The sequence below is a fragment of the Fringilla coelebs genome, assembly GCF_963513975.1.
Source record: "Fringilla coelebs genome assembly, chromosome: 1".
In the NCBI taxonomy this organism is placed as follows: domain Eukaryota; kingdom Metazoa; phylum Chordata; class Aves; order Passeriformes; family Fringillidae; genus Fringilla; species Fringilla coelebs.
Window position 1 is genome coordinate 59,421,587 of NC_140028.1, and position 23,217 is coordinate 59,444,803.

The 23,217-nt window shown below is 38.1% G+C and overlaps 1 protein-coding gene across 1 annotated transcript in view; it reads left to right on the forward strand.

Annotated features, from left to right (window-relative positions):
- Positions 1-23,217, forward strand: part of ZNF407 (zinc finger protein 407) — a 333,967-nt gene that overhangs the window by 13,832 nt on the left and 296,918 nt on the right. The window contains exons 2-3 of the mRNA XM_084201615.1: positions 11,728-16,560; positions 22,404-22,518. Coding sequence (XP_084057741.1) covers positions 11,772-16,560; positions 22,404-22,518 — 4,904 coding nt within the window. The 5' untranslated portion in view covers positions 11,728-11,771. The remainder of the gene's footprint in view (positions 1-11,727; positions 16,561-22,403; positions 22,519-23,217) is intronic.

The following is a 23,217-nucleotide window of genomic DNA, read 5'->3' on the forward strand; positions in this document are numbered from 1 at the left end:
TGGGGTCCTGCTCTTGGGTCATGAAAAACCCCAGGCAGCACTACAGGCTGGGGGAAGAGTGGCTGGAAAGCTGCTGGTGGAAAAGGACCTGGGAGTGCTGATTGACAGTGGCTGAACAAGAACCAGTGTGTGCCCAGGTGGCCAAGGAGGCCAATGGCATCCTGTCCTGTGTGGGGAATAGTGTGGCCAGCAGGAGCAGGGCAGGGATTGTCCCTCTGTCCTCTGCACTGCTGAGGCTGCACCTTGAATCCTGTGCTCAGGTTTCGTCCACTCACATCAGCAAAGACATTGAGGTGCTGGAGTGTGTTCAGAGAAGGGCAGTGGAGCTGGTGAAGGGTCTGGAGCATAAGTTTTATGAGGAGCTGGGGTTGTATAGCCTGAGAAAAGGAGACAGGGAAGACTTTAACACTCTCTACAAGTACCTGAGAGGAGGTTGTGGCCAGGTGGGGGTTGGTCTCTTCTCCCAAGTAACAAGTCACAGGACAAGTGGAAATGGCCTCGAGTTGCACTGGGGGAGGTTTAGATTGGATTTACAAAAAATTCCTTTACTGAAAGGGTTCTCAAGCCCTGAAACAGGCTCCCCGTGGAAAGGGTGTAGCTTAGTGTCCTTGGAGGTTTTTAAGACATGTAGATATGGCACTTGACATGGGTTAGTGGTGAACTTGGCAGTGCTGGGTTAACAGTTCAACTTAATGAACCTGGTCTTTCTCAACCTAAACAATTCTATGATTTGGGGAGAGGGAAGATTTTGTGAGAGATTCATTAAAAGGGTATTAATTTATTTTTTCCATTGTACATGCACTTAATAATACTTAGATGTCCTTAACACAGTAGTACAGAATGAGATTGATGAGAAAAGTGTAATGGTTGTAATACGATCCTTTGCATATTTACATTGCTATGATTTGTGCTGTTACAGGGGTTCAACCAGTAAAATCTTCTGTATTGTTTAGTATATGAAAACAATACCAGATATTAAATCGGGAGAGCATTTGCTCCAAAATTTTAAATTGTAAAATGGAATTGTATTCTAAATTGTAAAATGGAATTGCAGGGTCACTGTTAGAAGTGAATTCCTTTCCTGTTTCATGTAAAAAGAATTTGGTGCTTTAGGATGAGGAAGGCTGTGTGGCTGACAAAACAGAAGTTGCATTTGGTTATCAAATACTCACGGAATTTACCAGAAAGTGAAAGTCTGTATGATAGCTCTTGGGGAAAAATAGGATGTGATGCTCAAGTCTTCTAGAAAATTTGTGATGGAACAGCACACTTAATGTTAGGTTTCACTGTAAAAGACATAAACCAACATTTTGCTCTGTTAACAGTGAGGTTCAATTTGACACTTTTCCGTTGATAATAACAGATAGGAAAAGGGTTGAATTGTAAAACTTTTTCCCAGGGTGAATACTAGAAAAATGACTGTTGATGACTGAAACAGGTGACTAAATATTCTTTTTACCCTCTGAGAGATAAACAGGCTGTACCAGGACCCTTTACTGTAGGAAGCAGCCCCTTGGACCTGCAGTCACTTTCTGTGCCCACATTGCTCAGTCAGACGGACTGACTCCATGGTCTGTGCTCCGTCAACTGAGATCTGCCAAAATCCTGCCCCTCTGTGGGGGGCAGATATGGCATTGTGTCCTGGCAGTGCTTTGCTGTGGTACGTCGCCACGTGGGTCACCCATCTTGTGGTTCCTCAGATCCTGTGGGTGTTTGAGCTGAGCAACAGCCTGCTTAGTGTTATGTCAATTTTTTCCTGCCAGGAAAGTGTTGGAGCAGGTGCAATTTATTACTCTAGCTTGGTCTCTTGGTACTTGCCCATGGTTGCTACTGTGTATGTTTTCTGTGTTCATTAAAACCTATTGATCTTGGGAAAGTTTGTGGGATTGATTTCAACTTGGTGTTTTTCAGGGAATTAGTAGCATTTTTAGTAATAACACTCTCCTAAAACATCCCTGAGAGAAAGAGTGATGATGTATTGAGAGGAGACAGAGTCTCTGCAACCAAGTTGCAGTTCTGCCCCAACTCTCAAGGTCCCCTTGCCCAGCCAAGCACTGCAGGGTCCTTCCGTGACCTCCTGTGATGCCCAGGAACTGTGTCTGGGCAGGATCCAGCAGCATCTGCACTCCCTGCTCAGGAGTGCCTTGGGGAGCAGAAGGCCGTGCCCGAGGCCACCAGGTTGACCAGGTACATCTTCCTGGTCTTTGGAAGAGGAGGGCTGTGGTACCACCCTGATCACACCAGATGGTAGTGGGGTTAGCAGTGGCTCTGTGTGGCTGCTGGGCTCTGGTGAGAGGGAGAGACTGCACACCTTGGGCTCCATTGCTGATATTTCTTTCCCAGGAAGCTATTTGATATTGTGGTGCCGACTGGAGTTTGGAGTTTGATAAACCAACAAAAGAAGGAAATGTGATGCAGTCTTGTGTAGCTGTTAAACAGTGTGCTTTGAAATAGCGAAAGGGTTTTGTACACTTCAAATACCCAGTTAGCAAAGTGCAGCTCTTAGAGCAGAGGGAAGCTTCATAATTTTTGTAGGTATTAGGGAAGTGGTCCCCAGTGCAACTGTTCCCTGTTGCTATACCCCATGCACCACTCCTGCAGGAGAGATGAAAATGTTTTCAGGTGATTCCTTGTTTGGGAGCGCAGTTGAACATGTGTGCCTCACACAAATCACTGTGCACATGCTTAGGCATATTGCTGGTTCTGGAAGAGAGCTGAGTTTCAGGGACTGATTTAGGCAAGCACCAAACTTGTATTGAAACAAATAGACATGGAGGCAAATGGATACTGTTAACAAGCAGCAGCTTTGAAACCTTCCTGGTATTTGTTGCCAAACTATCAGTAAGTGTGAATGCTTTGGACTAGTAAATGGGGGTTTTGTTTTATAAATGATGGTGCTATCAACAAGAGGCTTCTTCAATTCCTTCCCTCCTTCAGTTCTGTCTGCCTAGGACCCATTCTGGGAAGATGTGGTTTCATCATATGGGCTGCAATAGCAAGTGGAAGCTGCTCTTGTGTCCTCTAGCCTCTCTCTCTGGGATAGCCATGCCTTCTCCCTCATTCACCGTCAATCTCCACCTGCTGACCAAGACTGTGTTTTGCTGGGGAGAAGTGGGAGCCTGCTTGGCCTTCATCCTCGTTTTGGTCCTCAGCTGAAGTGCAGGAGGCTTTTGCAGCTATATGGCTTAGTTCTTCTAGTGAAGGGCTGGAGGATGGGGAAGGGAAAAGGCTCCATGGTATGCCATAGTAGTATCCCTTGATTGCTAGCACAGGCACCACAGAAGTCATGAATAATTTTTATATCATCCCATATTGCCAGTGCTTGGACTCACATTGCCATGGCCACACTGGTACACCTCCCATTGCTGTCCTCTATTGGTTTCCGTCTCTTGACACAGACAGATGTGTCACAGATGGAAATTAGAGTAAAGGTCATTTGGAACCCCTGAAGTGTTCTGAGTACAGAATTACATAGCATTAAAGGTTCTGCAGTGACTGTAGCTGAAGCATGGGTTTGTTCAGCTGAACACAGGTAACAGTTACTTCTGGAGGAAGCCAGGCTTTGCACAGCTATGCATGGTTTAAATCACAGTTATGATTGTCTAAGTTATTGGGGGAAAAATCCCTCTCTGTGTTGCAGAGGACATGGCAGCACTGTTGTCACTGCTTGCATGTTTTACAGGTAATCATTAAGGAGAAAAGGTGTGATTTGCTATGCAGCTTTTCCTCTGCATGTTAAGGGTTTACTCTCTCTATAGCTGAGGCTTGTGTACAGCTATCACTTTTTTACACTGATTCCTAATGATGGATATTAATTTCTTTCTGATAGAAGTTAAATATAAATATATAAATATGTAAATATAAAGAAGGAGAGGCTGGTTTGTTTGCTTTGCTAAAGTGTGCTGGAGAACTGCCTGTGCTGGAGGCATTTGGGACATCATCTATTACACAGAGCTCTTCTGAGTGCACCCTGGTGTGAGGCAGCCCCCTGCTTCCACCATGCTTCTCCCCAACACCCTCTGTTTTATGTGAGTAACCAAGCTGGAAAATCAAAACTGATTGTAGGATTGAGCTGACATACTTCCAGTGTGCTCACTTCAATTTCATTGTAGAGAAGAAGAGGATTTGTTTCTAATCGTTAAATTTTTGAGTATATCTGTGTGTGTACTGTAATAGAGTAATTTGATATGGATAGACATGTAAATATGTGCATTCTAATAAATATTCTAATTGAATAATATCAGCTGTCATTTCTTTAGATATGCCTCCCAATAGAACATGTAACACTTAACTGTTTGATCTGCTTTTCTCAGATGGAATGCTATTACTTCCTTGTATGTAGTGGCCACCAGGGGTCATCAGAATGCTTTTATTTTTATTAACGTCCCCTTTTCTTCAGAAGCATATGTACACTTTGTATTTTCTGAAACTTTGTTAACCTATCATGCACAAGATCCAAAGTCTTTATGTTACTTGTTTAGCCAAAAATTCGTGCAGCTCTTTTCAGCTGAGCTTCTTGAAGAGGCAGCAGATAAGGGAAACAAGGTGCACAAGAGTGAGGAGCATGGCCATAAATACACCGATTACTGCATGCATTCTTCTCTTGATAATATAACTGGTGATAAATACAGTAGCAGTAGACAACAAATGTATCCCAGGCTGTGATGGTAGAGGCCTCTTGTTGCTTTCTGTATGAAATCGTAGTTTTAAGCAAGAGGCCTACAAAGCCATCCTTTTTTGTCTTTTGGATTTAATTTTGAGCAAAGGTTGATGGAAATGTAGTAAGCCTTCACAAATATTAAACACCAGAGTAGCCTGCTAGGAAATGAATACTCCTCATGTTTCTAAAGGAGAAAATAGGGCTTTTTAGGACCAGGTTTCTAGGGTAAAATTTACAAGAGCAATTTTACAAGTAGAAGCCATTACAACTTGCTTTTATCTTTGGCTGCCAAAGTTCAGGAAAAATTTAAGACTTCCAACATTTTTGTCAGGTGTCAGTGATAGTACCTGTGTGCTCTGATGAATTCCAGTGTGGTCCACTGTACTTAAGAGGGTACTACAGCCAACAGTACAAAGGGATTAAAATTGCATTTTATTTTTTGCTTCTCTCTACTTTTATTTAGTGTACTTGATGAGAATTGTATCTTGCACGAAAGCATGTAATTTAAAGAATTCCCACAAACCACAGAACTTACCAGTGTATGTGGAAAATGGTATTTTCTTCCTGGAAATTTCTTTCCTGGATCTGATAAACTCTCTAAAATGAAGTGTTTTGTGAATACTTAAAAGGTGCTTTTCATCCATAAATATCACAGTGCTATATGAATACAGTCTTTCTTGGATCCTCAGAAGTTTCTATGGAATCTTTTTATTGCTATTGTTACATGTATGAGTTGCTCTGCAAACAGAATTCTTTGATTTTAAAATACAAAATATTCAGACCTTCTTAAATTTTCCAAAATTGAAAATTTGGAGGTTATATAACAATTTTTAGGAGATACTAGTGCATTTCATCTGATTCTCTGTCTTGCACTCTGAGGCGTTTGGAAGCAGAAGCAAGTGGGATGTGGGTAGTATTGCAGGTGCATTTCCCTGTGATGCTGTTACAATTTTTTCTGGAGGCTGTGACAAAATGAAATTAGTGGTGCAACTAACTCCCCATTTTCAGTGGTATACAGAGGATGACTATCAAGGGGCTTTTCATTTTGTCACTTGAACAATTTTGGATAGATCTGTGTGGAAACTTCAAAATCTTTAGTCTTGGAAGTCTGCAGCTTATTTGGAAGTCTCCTGTGGAGATTTTGATGTCCTCAGAAACTGGTGGCTTTGTGTGAAGAACGGGCTCATGATGCAAAGCTCGAAGTCCAGCATTGTTGAGCTGCAAGGGAAAACAAATGTTTGTAATGGATATCATCAAATTTTCCTCAAAAGAAAGGTGATCTTTTTTTCATTGGAATCGACAACCGTATTCCATTATTGAGGAGACTGTTAGCTTGGATTAGTCTTTCTGAAGGAAGGGAGGTAACTTTGTAAGGCCATAAGACAGACATATGATTTGATTTAAGAAGGATGTTGTGCCCCTGAGAAGATGCTTGTTTGACACAAAGGTCGTATGTTGAGATGAGTTGTTAACATGCAGTTTTGTGCAGGCTATTTAAGGAGCTCATTAAAGTGATTTTGCTTCATTGCATCCATGATTTCATTGAAAGTATTAATTGTCTAAAAAGGGGAATTTTTACTGGAAAAAAAATGAAACTGTTTTCCATATGTCATATCCTTTACAAGCGCTGCAGATTGGGCACTGAATACTTGGAGACAATAGTACTGTGACTGAGAAGTGCTCTGGAAATTTTAATGCCAGGATTAGCATTAAAAAAGAGTAAAGTTAGTACTTGTAAATAAACTTTTTTTGTGTGTTCTTCTGTACACATCCCTGCACCTTCTCTTGGTATATGACCAAAAAGAGAAGTATATAAAATTGTATTGACCATCAAGTTAAGGAATTTTGAAGTTTACTACAGGTTTATTGTTCATTATTGTTCGCTAAATTAGTTGTCCTTTTGAAAATATTTTAAGATTACTACTTTTTAAATTTTATCTGAGGATTAGAGCAGTGCAGATCTTACACTGCGAAGCTTAACTGCACTGTGTTCACCTTTTGGCATAGTAAGACATTATATACTGTTTTTTGGACCAGTGGTAAAAAATTAGAACACTCAAATCTGATGTTCTCTATTTTCATCAAAGAAAACATCTTCTGTCCACAAATGACTTATGCTTGTATATAGAACTGTAGCAGACACTATGTCAATATACAAAAAAGCTTTGTACAAAGAATACGAAAGTGAGTTGTTATCAGGTAAAAAATGGTGGTGGCTGCTCAAGAAGTGCTATTTTTCTCTTTTTTATGTATGAGTTTTCTACTTTACAGATACTGAGATGATACTGAATTGTGATTGTGGGATGTCTTTTAAATTAATTTAAATATTAAAACAAAAACTTCACGATTCTCATGATTTGGAAATCCCAATAGATGGAAGGGGAGAATCTTCAGCTATATTGGTTTATGTGATTCAGCCAAAATACTATGTATTATGCCCTTGCAATTTAAAAATGTGTGTCTTATACATTCTGTAAAGATTTGGATAGTTGGGCTGTGCCGATGTAACATATGTAACAAACATGCTGCTTTTGAAGATCTTAAAAATATGTTTCACTTCTTTCAGATACTTAGAGAATTATTGAAGAAAAGTACTGTGTTTGAGCTCCTATTTACAATAGAACTACTGAGCTCAGCTTTTTCTGAGCAAAAATTTTGAGGCCACAATAGGTTTCTTTCCAAAACTCAGGAACAGCACTGTGCTGCAAAGAACCTTAAAATGCATTAGGTAATGTATGACTGTCTCCAAGCAGAAGAATTTGTTAACCTGAAGCTAATGTGGCAAATTAATTTTTGGTCATATCCTTTAAGGATCTGTTCAGCTATACTTGATTTATATGAACATTAACAAAAGATTTATGTTACAAAAAGTCAACCCACTTTTGAGTTAGAACAGCTTCATTTTGAACATCAAATATGATGTTAAGAGAGCACTGTTTGACAGAACCAGCTTTTAAACTATGGAAATACAAGGATTTGACTGCTGTCTGCTTAGCTGGGGATTGATCCTGTGCTGCAATTTTCTGCTGTGCTGTACCTGGCATTACCACTGGTGCAGTCCTGGAGCCTATATAAATAAGTTTTGGTTTATTTATGCAATACTTTAAGTGGTTACGTATTGTTGTGCTTTAAGCACTTGTTACTTGTAAAAATGTTTCCAGATGATGCTTTAAAAGATGAAGGTAGCAGGAAACACAAGAAAGTTTACATCTTGCATTGATTTTAGTCTTGTTGGTCCATGAATAAAGGTGGTTCAAGAGCTGATCTTCCCCATTCATACTGCTGCATGAGTTTGGCAGCATTGCATTGCTATCAAAAGGCTTACTCAGTCATACTAACAAGTAGGAGTTAGATTTAAGCATATGCTTAAGGTGCTGTGGCTTCAGAGGGTTACTTGTTACATCTAGAGTGTATTCTTAGATTAATAAAATTCCAGATGCTAATTTACTTCCGATGATGATTCCTGTGCCAGATTAAGGCTTGATCCAAAATTAATTTTGCAAAAAGAAACCCGTTTGACCTTCTGCGGTCACTGGGACTGTCCAGACTTTGAGTGCTGTTGATGCCTTCTCCAATACACTGATTCTTCTATATTACAATACCAACTGCAAAATGGTCCTTAATTAGTGTAGTGGCTTTGTTGAGAGCAGAGGTGAATTGGTTTAGGTAGACAGAGGATTAGGACCTCTCAGATTTATGAACAGCTTGTGCTTCACCATTGTCCTAGTACCCAGTGACAAATCTGGGAGAGCTTTTGGGAGAGAAGCTTACAGCAGAGGAAGCACTACAGGCACTTTTTGTCTAGAGGCAGCTAATGGTGTGCTGAATGCCTGAGCAGTGATAGCCATTCCTTCAATATATCCATGCAGGAAGGAGCCCACAGCTGCATTTGGGTGCGAGGCACTAGTCTGCCATCATGGAGGCTGAGCTATGTGCTATCGAAATTGTGTTAGAGGCATGGCAGTGTGATCTGAGCAAAGGCTGTAGCAGGAAGGAGCAGAGACTTGGTCCAGTGCTCCAGATCTTGTGTGAGATGTGGAGAACTGAGCAGAGCTCAACAAATTGCTGATCATGGTACCAGCAAAAAGTAGTGATAGTAGCAATTGAGTGCCTATCAGAAGATGCACTCTTGTCCTACAGGCAGCTTTGAGAGAGTGCTAAAAGAAATTGGAGGCTATTTAAATCATTAGATGAATTAATATAGGGGCAGTTTTAGAGAAACAGCAGTAACTACCTCATAGTTGTTTTCTTTCATAGAGAATACTTTCTGGATTTTGGTTTCATGAAGATGCAGACTCCCATGTAGTGATATTTATATATAACATATTATATGGAAGTGGGATGGAGGCAAATGTAACTTTGGGAAGGGTGTGTAGGGGTAGACTATTTTCATGGAAACTTTGATGTGTGGTAGTGATGAAGTTGGTAAAGGTGTATCATTACCTTGCCACAGGTACCCTGCTGTGCAGCTGGAGAGAAAGTGCCATGATAATGCTTACTGGCTGTGGGGGTAGATGTGAGGCTGGTGACTTCATTAGGAGAACTGCCTGTAAATAGAATGGAATGCAGTCCCAGTTTGCTTGCTAGAAGTTCGTCATGAAATTACTGCAGAGATAAGGAACTAGGCAAGAAGTCTGGGGAGTAAGGCATCTTAGCATATTTGTATTACACATGTGATTATTTTAATTTCATACTGAGGTTATTGGTAGCACCTATGAGGTTTATGTTTTGTATTTTTCACTTTTCTAGCAGCTAGTTTGTAGTTCGTACTACAAACAGCTTACAAAGATAAAATCGAGGAAATACATTTTTTTCCTAAGCACTAGAAAAATCCGTAACTGGTGCAGTTGAGTGGGAGAGAAGGTTGGACACCAGAACTGGGATTGTGATCTGAGCACAGAGCAGGATGAACTTCTGTTGGAGAGTTACTGAACAAATGCTGAGAACTGAGGAGAAAGCTGCAGAGACTGTGTGCAGATAATCAAACATCTCTTTTAGGTGAGCGAGTGGCCAGTGGAGGTGAGCTGAATTTCTGGGGGAGTGCCAGAAAAGTCAACGTTTTTGTCAATGGAGAAACTTCTAATTATCCCAATACAACTTTTGATAGTGGAAATGTTCAATGCCAGTATTAGTTTGCTGCTGGACAAGTTTTCTGGTAAATCTTATGGTTTGAGAGGGAAGTATCCTATAAAGAAGATGGGGAATTGGTTCGAGATTGCAAATAGCTTTGTACAGCAAAGGAAAAACTGCTGCTCTTCCCCAAGTAAATTATTGGTGGTGGGCTGGGAACCTGCTGTGGAGCTGCAGCAAGGCAAAGGACCCATGGTTGCTTGTTTAAGGATGGACTTGTGACACTTGTCACTGAAGTAACTTGATATTTTGCATTATATAAATAAAGCTGTACTGCAGTTAAATCACATCATTTTCATCTGATCTTTTTCTTCTGTATCCCAAACAGTGCTTATTACCTTTTCTGGGTAAGCTTGCACTTCAAAGGCTTCATCTGCTCCTGCAATTAATTGCTGTAGTGTTTTTGAACATACTAACAGTGTGCTGATTTATACCAGATGAGAATATAGCCCTGACTGTTTTCCTTCTGACTAATGGTGATAAGTTTCCATCGTGGTTTTATGAAGAAACAAAAATAGTAGTGCATAAAAATGAGAAAGCCGTATTTAGGGGACAATATTGTGATTCCCCCAAAGGGCTGTTGTGATCTAGAAGTGATTATTCTCTTGTTATTTAGGTATAACTAGCTTGGTATAGGTCTGGTCAGTGATTCAGCTCAATGAGAGACCTACAGTTGAAAAACTGTTCAGTGTATGAGACTAATGTGCATTCAATTACTTAGGGGCCTTCCACAAATTATTCTTAAGGAGAAAAACACTTTTTTACTTCCATGGGTAATAAGTCCAACTGATTTGAATTTATTTTCTCAGTTTAATACTTTCCTACTTTGTCCTCAAATTTAAGCATAATTATTTTTTTACCATGTACTTGAATATCTTTTTGTACCCTACGTTATCTGGATCAACATTGCAATTACTTAATCTTGTCAGGAAGTACTTACAATTGTGGTCATGGCCTCATTCAATGGGTAACTGAACAAAAAACTGAATACTTGGATCTGCAGCAAATTGGTGTTTAAATCATAGTGTAAAGCACATAGATAAACATTTAGTATTTAATCATCTGTTAAAATGAAATGCATTTTCAATTCTCAGTTGCTTCATATCAAAATGAAAAGGTAATAAATGTCAGGATTTGATTTCCCATCCCCATCCCTCTTATAAACTGTGTTGGTAGCATGTTTTCTAGTGGCAGCATCTTCTTGGGAGCAGGAGAGTCACACTGGGCGGTTGAACAAAAGCTTCTGGTAACTGGATTTGAATGGTTAAAGTTTGTGCTGGGTCACAAAGGTGCTGCCCTTCTCTGCATTGTTATTTCATGACTTCTTTTTTCTCCTCCCTCCTCCCCAATTGGGAAATGATGTTTTAGAGGATATTTTAGGAATTATGGGAAGCTATACTTGCAGCATATTCTTTTAGAACATGGTTCTATTTGTGTTTTCCCTCTTTAGCAGGTAATCTAAGCAGAGGAAGGAAAGCAAGCTGCATACTTAAAATATTTAACATTTATGCTGGCTTTGTTTTGCTTGTTGCAGTCATGATTATTTCTCCTGGGTACTTTTAAATTTGGGAAGCTTGACTTTCTAGTTCAGGAAAAGTAAAATATTCCATGAAAGCTGTTAGTATTTTGTGTCCCAAATATACTTCCAGAAACAAAGGTCATGTTTGTCTGCCCAAGTCTAAAGCATGTAGAAAATTACTTGATTACATAAAAACTATGGGATCTAAGTGTTTGCTCACATGGTGGTTATTACAGTGAGAGCTCTGTAACTAGAAGATGGTATAGATACCATGGTGAAACTGTCTCCTCATATCTTTCATTGTGTCTTTCTTCCTGCCATGATTGTAATTTTCTATATTGCATGGGGTTTTTAAAATTTGATTATTTTAACCCTTAAGTTTGCATAAAAGACTAACAGTAACTCTTCTGTTTTGTAGGTGCTAAACCAAATGATCTTCAATTGGTAATATCACTGTTAAGAATGGATGGGGAGGAAAATAAGAAGAGAGATGATGTTGATGAGAATTTACATGTTGAGTTGACAGAAGAATCCCCAAGAAATACATCAGGAGAAAATGCTGGATGTGACTCTTCATCTGAGCAGAAAACAAGGCTTACATCAGATGAAGTGTTCAGGGACCTTGAAAAGAAAGAAAAAGAGAATGGCACAAACAAAACAGCACTTTCAGAATCACCAAACCTGGATGTTGTTGAAGCGGAGAAACCTGAAAATGTCTCCAGGAAAAGAAAGCTGAGTTCTTCAGAAGACATGAAAGATACTGGACGGAAATTGCAAAAAGTTTTAGCTGGAGAATCATGTGATATGATAGCTGGAGCTGTAAAAAAGGAAGGAGTCACCAGTTGTCCTGATAGTGACGCATTTAATTCAGATATCCTGTGCCTACGATACGATTTCAGATGTGCTGATGATGATGCCATATTGAAAATTCACAAGGAAAATAAACATTCACAAGATGTGTCAGCTGCTGTTTCTGAAAAATTATATTCTTCAGAAGAAATCGGTGTTGTCTGTACAGCTGGAAACATAGACAAAGACCCTAAAGGCAAAATGAGTGATCAGTGTTTACTTTCCCGCTCTGATAAGGAAAAACATAAACAAGAAAGCCTCTCTAAACCATCCAAAGAGCAAACACACCCTCACTGTAGTTGCATAGGTGAGTGTAGTTCAACGTCGCATATGCATGTTAAGCGTGATTGTGAGAAATCCAGGATATTTTCTTGTGATCTTTGTGGTTTTCAGAGTGCTGAAGAGAGTCTCCTAAATTCTCATTTCCTTGGCAAGACTCACCTTCGACGCCAAAATCTTGCTGCACGGGGAGGATTTGTACAGATATTGACAAAAAAATCCTTTAAAAAACAACAATCTACTGCAACCAAAGAGAGGAATGTCAGGGCAAAACCTGGGACCAATAAATTAAGGGCAAGAACTGCTGATGCAAAAGAATTAAGTATTTGCAGTGCACTGAAAGGCTCAAAAGTAAGCTTATCTAAACAAAATGATGGCAGTGAACTTGTTGAAGTGATACCATCTTCAAGTACTCCCACTGAAAAAACAGATACTATGACAGAAGAAACGTCACTTTCTTCTGGTACAGAAGGAAATGATAAAGTTCAAACTGAAAAACTAGGAATACCGGGACCATCAGAAAATATTTTGCAGAAAACAGAATTGCTTCCAACTACCAAAAAGCTACTTAACAGTTTATACAGGACAAAGAGATTTGATAAACTGAAACACAAAAGAAATGTTTTCTTGTTAAGGTCTTCATTTGGACAAAGTAGGTCTTCTAGATTAAAAAGGCAGGTTAGAAGAAGGTACAGATTGTTGGGGAATAGTAAGAGACCCAAATCTGAGACTCGGAGAGTACATGAAAAGCCTATCTCCAGCACACAGCTTAAACATGGTGAATCAAGCCCTGTGTCTCACACAGAACTGGAAACAGATGCTAAAAGTAATTGCAATACTGCTTCAGAAATACAAGATCTTACTGAATATAAGCCAAATATCCTTTCTTCTAGCACAGCAGGTGCTAAAGATTCTGAAGTTAAACTTACTGCTGATGATGGTGCTCTTCATACTTGCAAGGATTGTGGTCATGTTTTTCACGATCGAGAAGGTTTGGAAACTCATATTACAAAGCTTCATACAAAAAGGATCCAGTTTCATTGTCAGATGTGTAGCTATTCCTCTGGAGTCAGGGAAGACATGAAGCAACACTGTCAGGAGAGTAAGCACCAGATGGGTGGTTGTAGCTTTAATTGTCAACTCTGTTCATTTACCAGCTTGAATGTGGACAGCCTTCAAAGCCATATGAGTAAAATGCACAAAATGTCCCATAGTTGTCCAGCTTGCGTTCTTTTTTTTCAATTTGAAGAAGAGCTGATAAATCATCAAAAAAATGAGAAACACGATGGTTCATTATTTCAGCAAGTTACTCCGTTGAGTAGCAGTGATCAGACGTTGCAAGTGGTACCTTACAGTGACTCAGTATCGAACAATAGCCAAAGACTTGCAAAGGAAATGGAAGTGTCAATGCAAGCAAAAACTCCAGACTCTTCCTTCATAAATCATAGAAATGAACTAAAGCATTCTGTTCTGAATAAAACCCAATTTCAATGTAAAAAGTGTTTTTATAAGACAAGATCTTCCACAGTTCTTACAAGGCACATAAAACTCCGACATGCACAGGAGTATCACTTCCTCTGCAAAGCATGTAATCTCTACTCACTGAGTAAGGAAGGAATGGAGAAACATATCAAAAGAAGCAAGCATCTTGAAAATGCCAGGAAAAACAACATTGGACTACGTTTTGAAGAATGTATCGTAAAGGTTTGTGTTGGTGTTGGTGGCATAAAATCAGTGGTGGATACTTCCGTTGCTGGGAGTGGAAGTACAGAGTTGGATAAAGAAATTATAGATGTTTCATCCTCCTCTGTGGAAAACATATCAAGAAATAAGGAATTTGTTCTACTTGAGCAAAGGATTGGTGAAAATGAATTGGTTTTAGCTGATGCATCCAGAGGAGGGAAGCCTAAAGGTACTGTTTCTAGGACATGTACCCATTGTGGCCTTTTGGCCTCCAGTGTTACGAATTTGACTGTTCACATCAGGCGAAAGCACAGTCATCAGTACAGCTATTTGTGTAAGGTTTGCAATTACTACACTGTCACCAAAGGAGATATGGAACGTCACTGTGCAACCAAAAAACACAAAAGCCGTATTGAAATAGAAGGATGTGGAAAACAGAACTCGGAGATCATCGTTAGCCCTGAAGGAGGTAATTTTGAATCCATGAGCAAGAAGATTAACAGCCCCATGACTGCCTTGCCTGAACATGTGGAGGATGGCAGCCAGTCATCAGATTTGGAAAATTCTGTCTTAGACAATCAGGCAGTTGAGCGAGGAGATGCCGAGTTAAAATCTGCAAATGCGAGTAGGCTACCAGATATGCAGCCTGGTAGGAATCCACTGAATATAAACCAACATGTGTTGCTGGAACCAGCGAGGGTTGCTCAAGACTGTGACCCAAGCTTCCAGAGGAGAGCCATGGGTGCAAACGACAACAAGTGTGCACACTGCAGCTTCATTGCTCATTCTGCTGCTTCTTTAGAGCTGCACGTGAAGCGAAAACATACAAAACAATTTGAATACTACTGCATGGCTTGTGACTACTATGCTGTTACTCGCAGAGAGATGATAAGGCATGCAGCAACAGAGAAACACAAAATTAGAAGAGAATCTTATGTTTGTTCTTCTTCTGGGGAGGAAGCAAATGCAGCAAATATCACTAAAGAAGGCGCTGCTTTGCCTCAAGAGGAGCACCATCACAGTGCAGGAGAATCAAAATTTAATTTAGATGAAAGAAAGTGTGGCAATGATGCATCAGAAACTGATCATATGAGTAAAAGCCTTGCTGAGTGTACTGCCTTAAATGAAAATACATCTCCAGGAATGTCTAAAGATGCCAATTCTCAAAATGCAGTAGGACATGAACTTGATAAGGAGTCTACAAATGGAGGAGAAAACCCTTTTTGTGAAGGATTCCAGCAAACTCCTCAGAGAGATAAAGCTGTTGAACTTGTCAAGGAAGTATCAGTAAAAGAAACAGGTACTTGTGAGGTACAGAAAGGTAAGCATGGTCAGGAGCTGCTCAACTCAGAGGATGACTGCACAGCGGAAAATCAAAACAGATCAAGCCGCACAAACTGCAATTCAGAAAAAGGTGTGGAGAGCTTGAAAGAAAGTAGTGAAAACCCAGAAGCAGAGTGTAGAGACAAAAACAGTCTCACCAAAAAATCACTGAAGAAAAATAACCCACTTATGCTAAGTCTTCCAGAAACAAGTAGTGCAGTAGAGCAATCAAATTTTGCTGGAAACACTGGAGAAGCAGTACAAAATAGACATAGTTTAGATGGTAACAGAAGTTTCAGAGAGGATCCTACTGGGGAGGAGGAAGAAGCCCTTATGGAAGCACAACGTGAAGCTGAAGTAACTATAAATAACAATGTTTGGGAGGCAGATGGCTCAACAGCTGAGGGCATGCAAGAAAGTAGTAATGAGGCTTTAGGAACAGTTATCAGTGCTGATGATAAAGGAAAGGCAATGCAAAATGTTGGCAAGTTTGATTCTTCTATAGTGAGGTTAAGAAGTCATCAAGATGGGGAGGCCACTGACCATTATGCAGAAGGACAGATGTCAGGGGCAGTGAAAGCTAGTGAGCTCACAGTGACAGCAGACACTTCAACAAGTGGTGGGAAAAAGAAGAAGTCAGAAGGAATTTCCCTTGGGGAATCGACACGTATTCGCTGCGATGACTGTGGTTTTCTAGCAGATGGTTTGAGCGGACTAAATGTTCACATAGCCATGAAACATCCTTCAAAGGAAAAGCATTTTCATTGCTTACTCTGTGGAAAATCATTTTACACAGAAAGCAACCTTCACCAGCACTTGGCCAGTGCTGGGCACATGCGAAATGAGCAGGCGAGCGTGGAGGAGCTGCCTGAAGGAGGCGCAACCTTTAAGTGTTTGAAGTGCACGGAGCCCTTCGATTCGGAGCAGAGCTTGTTTCTCCACATCAAAGAGCAACATGAAGAGCTGCTGCGGGAAGTCAATAAATACATTATTGAAGACACTGAGCAGATAAACAGGGAGAGGGAAGAGAACCAAGGCAATGTCTGCAAATACTGTGGGAAGATGTGTAGAAGTAGCAATTCCATGGCCTTCCTAGCTCACATCCGTACCCACACAGGTATGGAAACACTGTGGTTGCGAATTATACCATTGGTCTTTTTCTGCTTGTTAAGCCCTTTTATATTTCTTAGGAACTGGCATTTTTATCGCCTGATAAGCCCCTGATGAAATTCAAAGTTATCTAAAAGGGTATGAAAATGCAGTGATCAAAGGGCAGAAAATGTAAGAACATTTCAAGTACGGTCACCCTTCTGCTTTTTGTTTCATATCGAGAGATTTTCTTCCTTTTAATCTAAATTGTAACCATTCATTGGTTCTTATGTAATGAAGCAGTGGTGGTTTAAGAGATCAGTTAGCTATTCTTTCTAACTTTCTCTTCTGTGCAGTTGTTTAGTATCCAAATTATTTATTTCATTTCAATTAAGTGAAACTTTAAGCATTACATAATGCCTTAGAATAGACATTTGATATTACATCACTCCTAAATAAATACCAATAAGAAACAACATTTTTTGCAGAAATAAGTTACAGCAGTTGGAATTGGTCAGCCTTTTTGGAAGGTGGTATGCAGTGATGATGTGTTGCACAGGGATGTAGCATCTGATTTAGTTTCTGTGCTGATCACACTTTAAATTCATTTTTATGTTTAATTTTAAGTGGAAAATTTAAAAACATTTCTGTAGAAAAATGCATAAGCTGCAGTTCTAAATTTATGTAAAAATTCACTGCGATGTTTCTATAAACCTGCCATACATTCTTTATTTTAAATAGACAGCTTTTCTAAATCACTGAGCTCTGCTTAGACAAGTAGTGTCTCCATGGTTGAATTTATGAGTGGATTTGAATAATAAATTCACATTTCAATGAACATATTTTCATTAAAACTGTAAGGTTTATTTTACTGTACTTTTAAATAATGGCTTATTATGGAAGCTATAGTTTAAATTCATGCAGTATTTGAAACTTAGTGCATGGTTACAAGGAAGAGAACAAAAAGGTAACAAAAAGAAGCATAAAAGAATGGTAATTCCTGGATAATCCTAAAATAGTTTTGTAAGTTTTTTTATGAAAAGGCAAGGGCGTGACTGGACAACAAATCCTAAAAATTAATCTTGGGGAACAGAGACATTGTATTTCAAACCTTTCAAAGTATTTTACTATAACTGCAGCATTCATGTATACCAATAACTCACATACTTAATACTTTCAGCATTACTTCTGTCCTGTCAATAGCATAGTTATCTGTATTGCTTCAGCTAATATCCAACTTGGAATGCAGTGTTAAGTCTTCAGAGGGATGCTCATGTTCACATGGTCAGAACAGCTGTATAAGCCCTTAATATGCCCTCTTACGGCAGATAAAACTGAATAAAACTAAGGGGGAGGATGCTAATGGAGCTCTCTTTAGAATTCTTTATGCAACTGTCTGGTCAAGACATGTTGCTTATAATTGATGTGTCCATTACTTGAATTCTCTTGTAATTATAGTCAATAAGTCTTGTAAATGTGTTAAAGCTCACTAAAAGCATACAAATTCAAGAACAGAGTAAGGCTAATAATTTAAAATAATCAATGTAGGCATTTCAGCACTTAATTTCCCTTGTGTGTTGATAGCTGATCATTCTTAATCCATTAAGATTTATTTAGTCGTTTACAATGCAAAATAGGTTTGCACTGGTCACTTGTGCCATTTGAAAATGTCCACCAGGTTAAGTGCAGAATGTAGTCCATTAGTCTTCCTTGACTATATGTATTAATTGCATTTAAAATCAAGTTAATGTGGATGTGAAAGTGAGGTAACTATCAATATATGACAAAGCAACCCTACTTACATAAGTTACATCATTGATTGTAACATTTAGTAAAAGTTAGTGTACTTTTTAACATCTTCTGTGTAGGTCTTATCATGGAGTATATTTTTACTGTGCTTTTGGATAGCATTAAATATGCAAAGCAAAGTGAAAGAATACATTTAATTTTGCAAGTCATTTTTTGGTGCAGAAGTATAGAAGGGTTACAGAACAGAGTTTTAGCTGCCTTCTTTCTCACTGCAACTTTAAATGAAATGGTTTTCCTGTGCTTTGCTTATTCACATAAATAGTAATGTGGAGACTTTTATTAATACGTAATGGGAAGATAGCTTTCTCTTTCAATCTGTATTTTCCTGTATGTGGTTCTCTTCTTATAGAACCTTTTCTTGCCATCTGTATCACAGTGGATGCAGTTTAATAACAAACAAATATGTTTAGGTGATTGGGAGCAGTGGCAGAAGGAAATTACCTACTGCACTAACTGGATGTAACATTGGTGAAGCAAAGTCCACCATTTCCAGCTTCTGACCTATCCCGGGGTAACAACAGGTGCATAAAAAGCACAGCCACACATTTTCCCATTTATTGTTCTAATTATATGCTTTTAAAAAAGTCTTTCATCAGCATCTAGTTGTGCATAAATAGGTTTATATATATGTGTATGTATGTGTAACCATCACCAACTCCTTTCCTTTTTTTAAATTGAGTAATCAGTGATGATTTGAGGTGGTGGAGGGAAGGGAAGGGAAAGTTGCATAAAGATACAACTAATAATTTCCGTTAATAGAAAAATAATGTTTCAAAATACCATTAAATAATGTAGGAGATTTTCACATTGCAAATGAAAGGAAAGCATTGCTATAGAGGACCTAACAAGTAAATCCATCACATGTTGACAAGTGAAAATGAGGAAGTGTAAAGAAAAATAAAAGGAGTAGTAGAGGTGGAAGACTTTTTAGTTTGCGATTGATGGAGGTCCCATAAACTTAATTAACAATCAACATCTGAGGAAAAATCACCTGCAACTGCATCATCTATGTTTCTTTTCTCATCAGATTTCTCAGTTAGTGGCAGTTGTGCCCAATGCAAGCATGCTGTATTACTTCCCATGTCCTAAACCTAGGAGGAAATGGTATGATGACATTTCATGTGGTTCTGCTCACTTTGTGTTGGGCCTGAGCTAGGAGCACAGCAATGCCTGCAGGTGCAGGTGATGTTGCCTTTGGCTGGCCTCAAACTGCAACAGTGAATTTTTTCTTATGGCTTTGGGTCTTTATTGTCCTAATGTAAAGCAAGGTTTATGGGTTCAGATATTTTTTTACGAAACAGTAGAATGGTTTATGTCTGCCGGACCTGAACTCTTAAATTTAGTCTTATTTTCAGTTTGGTGTGGTGGTATTGGTTTTTGTTTGTTTTGTTGTTGTTGTTCTGTTTTTGTTTTGTTTGCTGTTGGTTGGTTGGTTTGGTGTTCCCTCAATTGTTAAGAGCCTTATTGTTTCCTGCTACCATCAGTAAATGTACATTTGTTTTCCATGCCATAACTTGTGGGTAAAGTAGTTTGGTGGATTTTTGGGCTTTTTTTGGATTTTTTTTGGCTATTTTTTTGAGTCATTTGGTTGAAAAGATGAGATAGTGAAAGCATTTTTCTCTTTTTTTCTAAGAACTTAAAGCCAAATGTGACTCCAGTTTAAAACAGTGTAAGAGAACCACTGAAGTTGGTGATAAGTATGGCTAAGAAATGGTTAAATGTTTGACATTGTTTCAGACAGCTTTATGGCAAATACATTTTTTTTCCCCTACCATTAATTTAAATTGTAGTCTAAAGTCTTCATTTTTAGTATAACATTTTGGGTTGTTCCATCCAAGAACATACTGGAACAAATTTGGCACCAGCAACCTAAAAGGGAGATACGCTGCTTTTGTTTCAGGTGATAAGTACCGACTGGAGCCTGCCAGCACTTGAATTTTCATGGAGTTTAAATGGAGATGTTAACAGATATTCAGCTCTGGATCTGAGAAAAAAAAATCAAAAGCCCTCAAGGCCTCAGTGATTTTTGTATGAGAGCAGTCAACAGAATAATACATTTCTGTATTGTCAGCACACTGTAGTCACGATTGGTCTGAACTCGAGTTCTTCACAAAGGAGTCATGTAAATGGAAAACAGCAAAGGTCTTGTATGGAAGCCCTGTGGGACACCTGCAGTAACAGAATGAGGAACGAATTTACAATTTAATCAGTAGGGGAGAAACTAAGGGAACATAGGATAGAATCCACATGGTATTTGAATTCTATGAGAAAAAAGAGCAGTATAAACACCAATAGATTTAAAAAAAAAAATCATCTTCACCTGTGGCCTTGTTGTTATTAATTGTCCAGCTAAAGATCACAAGTTAAGGCATCAACTTTTAGTGGTCTTTTAATGCAAAGATAAGGTTTTTATTTTTTATTTGGTCTCTTTGTAGACTGCAATGTTGATTTGAAATGTCACCAAATTAATGATTAATTCAGTTTTATCAGGATCATTTAAATAAACTGGGGTTTTTTTCAGTGTGATGGATAGAATGTGATTGCTGTGAGCTGCAGTCTGAACCTGCTTTTGACATTTAAACATATAAAGCTGACTAGATATAACCATTGAGGTGCTAAATATATTTTACATCTACTTCCAACAGTAGAAATGGAAGTATTAAGAGATCTGGCTTCATTGCCATTGAACTGTGAAATATTCAACCTTGTCTGCCTGTGCTTAGTACTGTTGACTTTTTTATTTCGGTTAGAAGATTAAAATTAAATGCTTCATTTTTCGTTAGCTTTTGGGAATTAAATTGAAATTTAAGACTCTAAAATTTTTTTACTAAGATCCTCAATTTCACCAGTGGATTCTTGGAGGATATTCTATTTTCAAGGGCAAAGTAAAAAGGTTCATTGATCAAGTATGATATAGTGCAACATTCTTCTTATCAGAGCTCTTTATGTATATTTATTAAAGATCACATATTTCATATTATGCTTAACTGTATTGGAAGAAGTACTTCACAAAACATATACTAAACATAATATGGAGACTCTTTGACCATATTGTACTTACTTTTAACTGCAATTCTCTGATTTTGATTTATTGATTTAAGGATTTAGTGGTCAGAAAATTGGAAAGTGCTTCTAGAATGGTGTTGCTGCATAATAACCTGGGGACTGACATGTGCCAAATTTAACTACAACAGTAAAAAAGATAGTTTTTCCATGTTGAGAAATGATCACCTTTAATTAAAGTAGAACAAATAATTTGACTTTTTGCTGAACTGATGTGGTACAAGAAATAGGTTGATACTTTTTCCTTGGAGAAATAATTTCAGAGTTCTTAGGTCTGCTGCAGACATTTAATATTAAAGTTTTTTCTTGAAATAAATAATAGCCAAAATGTCAATACTTCTGGTTTGCAGAATAATCATAAATTCTTGACCATAAAACAGTCATAAAGGCATAATATTTTATCCACTGTATATTCATACATTGCATGCCATTACAATAGCTAGGTGATGAATCATTTGCTGTGTGTGACAGAACAAATCTGAAATACCAATGCTAATGTGAAATCTATTCAAAGTTGGAAGACTTGTAATAGTATTTTACTTTAAAAATATTTGCTAAAAAAAAAAATGAATGTTTTGAAGTTTAAACCAATACCAGTCCTCTTTAAGACCATTACCTGAGTTTCAGCATTGGGAAAGACACAGAACAACTTTTGACATAGTTTTGAAATGTCATCTACCTATTGTATTTTCTGCTCATTTTAATGTATTTTGTGGATTTTAATGACAAGAAAAAGACCAGATTTAAAGTTAAGAGAGTATTTTCTGTGATCTTGAACTTGAGGAAACTGTAATGAGTAATGTATAGAATATACTGTCTGTGTCCTGGGAGTTATAAATTTATGTACAAGACACTTTTTTTATTAGGCAAAAATCTCAAACAGGTTAAATGTGGGATAGGTTTTAGAAATGTTATTTTTCCTCAGGAATTTTTATTTCTTTAACCATGGGTGATATTTTATTCTAATTCAACTCATATCTTATGCTAAATTTTACTTAGGATCAAAGCCATTCAAGTGCAAGATATGCCACTTTGCAACAGCTCAGCTTGGAGATGCCAGAAACCATGTCAAGAGGCACCTTGGGATGAGGGAATACAAGTGTCATGTCTGTGGGTGAGTAAATTGAAACAGTCTCCACCATGGTTAACCAGGAGAAGAGCACAGAATATGCATTGTTTCAGAATTGAAAACTGTGATGTGAGCAAGAGTGGCTAAAATTATGCATGCATATCCTCCTTTCCATTGTTATGGTAAATTCCTTAAATACAGTTATGACATTCTTTTCCCACTTCTAATCCTGCACTGAAGATGAGCAATTTTATGGGCTACAAGGTCAATTTGAACCTGTAATCTGTAAATTGACTAAATTATAGGATGTTCATTCACATTGCCAGGGAGAACTGTAAATTCCATTTAAAGACATAAAAAATATATAATATAGACTTTACTGTGTGGGGTTTTTTCTTTTGCTATACTGTTATAATTTTAGTACCATTAACAGATTTCGGGACTCCATTAGGGTTTTCATTCTTTATGAAAACAAAACAGAAGACAGATTTTTCAAACAAACGGATCTAAAATATTGCAGGCATAAGACTTTTAAAATAAATTGAAGTCTTTTATGTGTTCTTGTGTTCCTGTTTGTTACCCAAAAAAATCTTGTTTTTCTTTTAACAATCGTTATTTCCTTAGAAGGATCGTTCATAATGTTTAATTGTCCTTCAAATGTGTTTCATTTAATAGGAGGCATTGAGACTCCTTAATGCAAAACTAATTAATTTAGCAGAAATGTTTAAAAGGTTTTAAAATGCC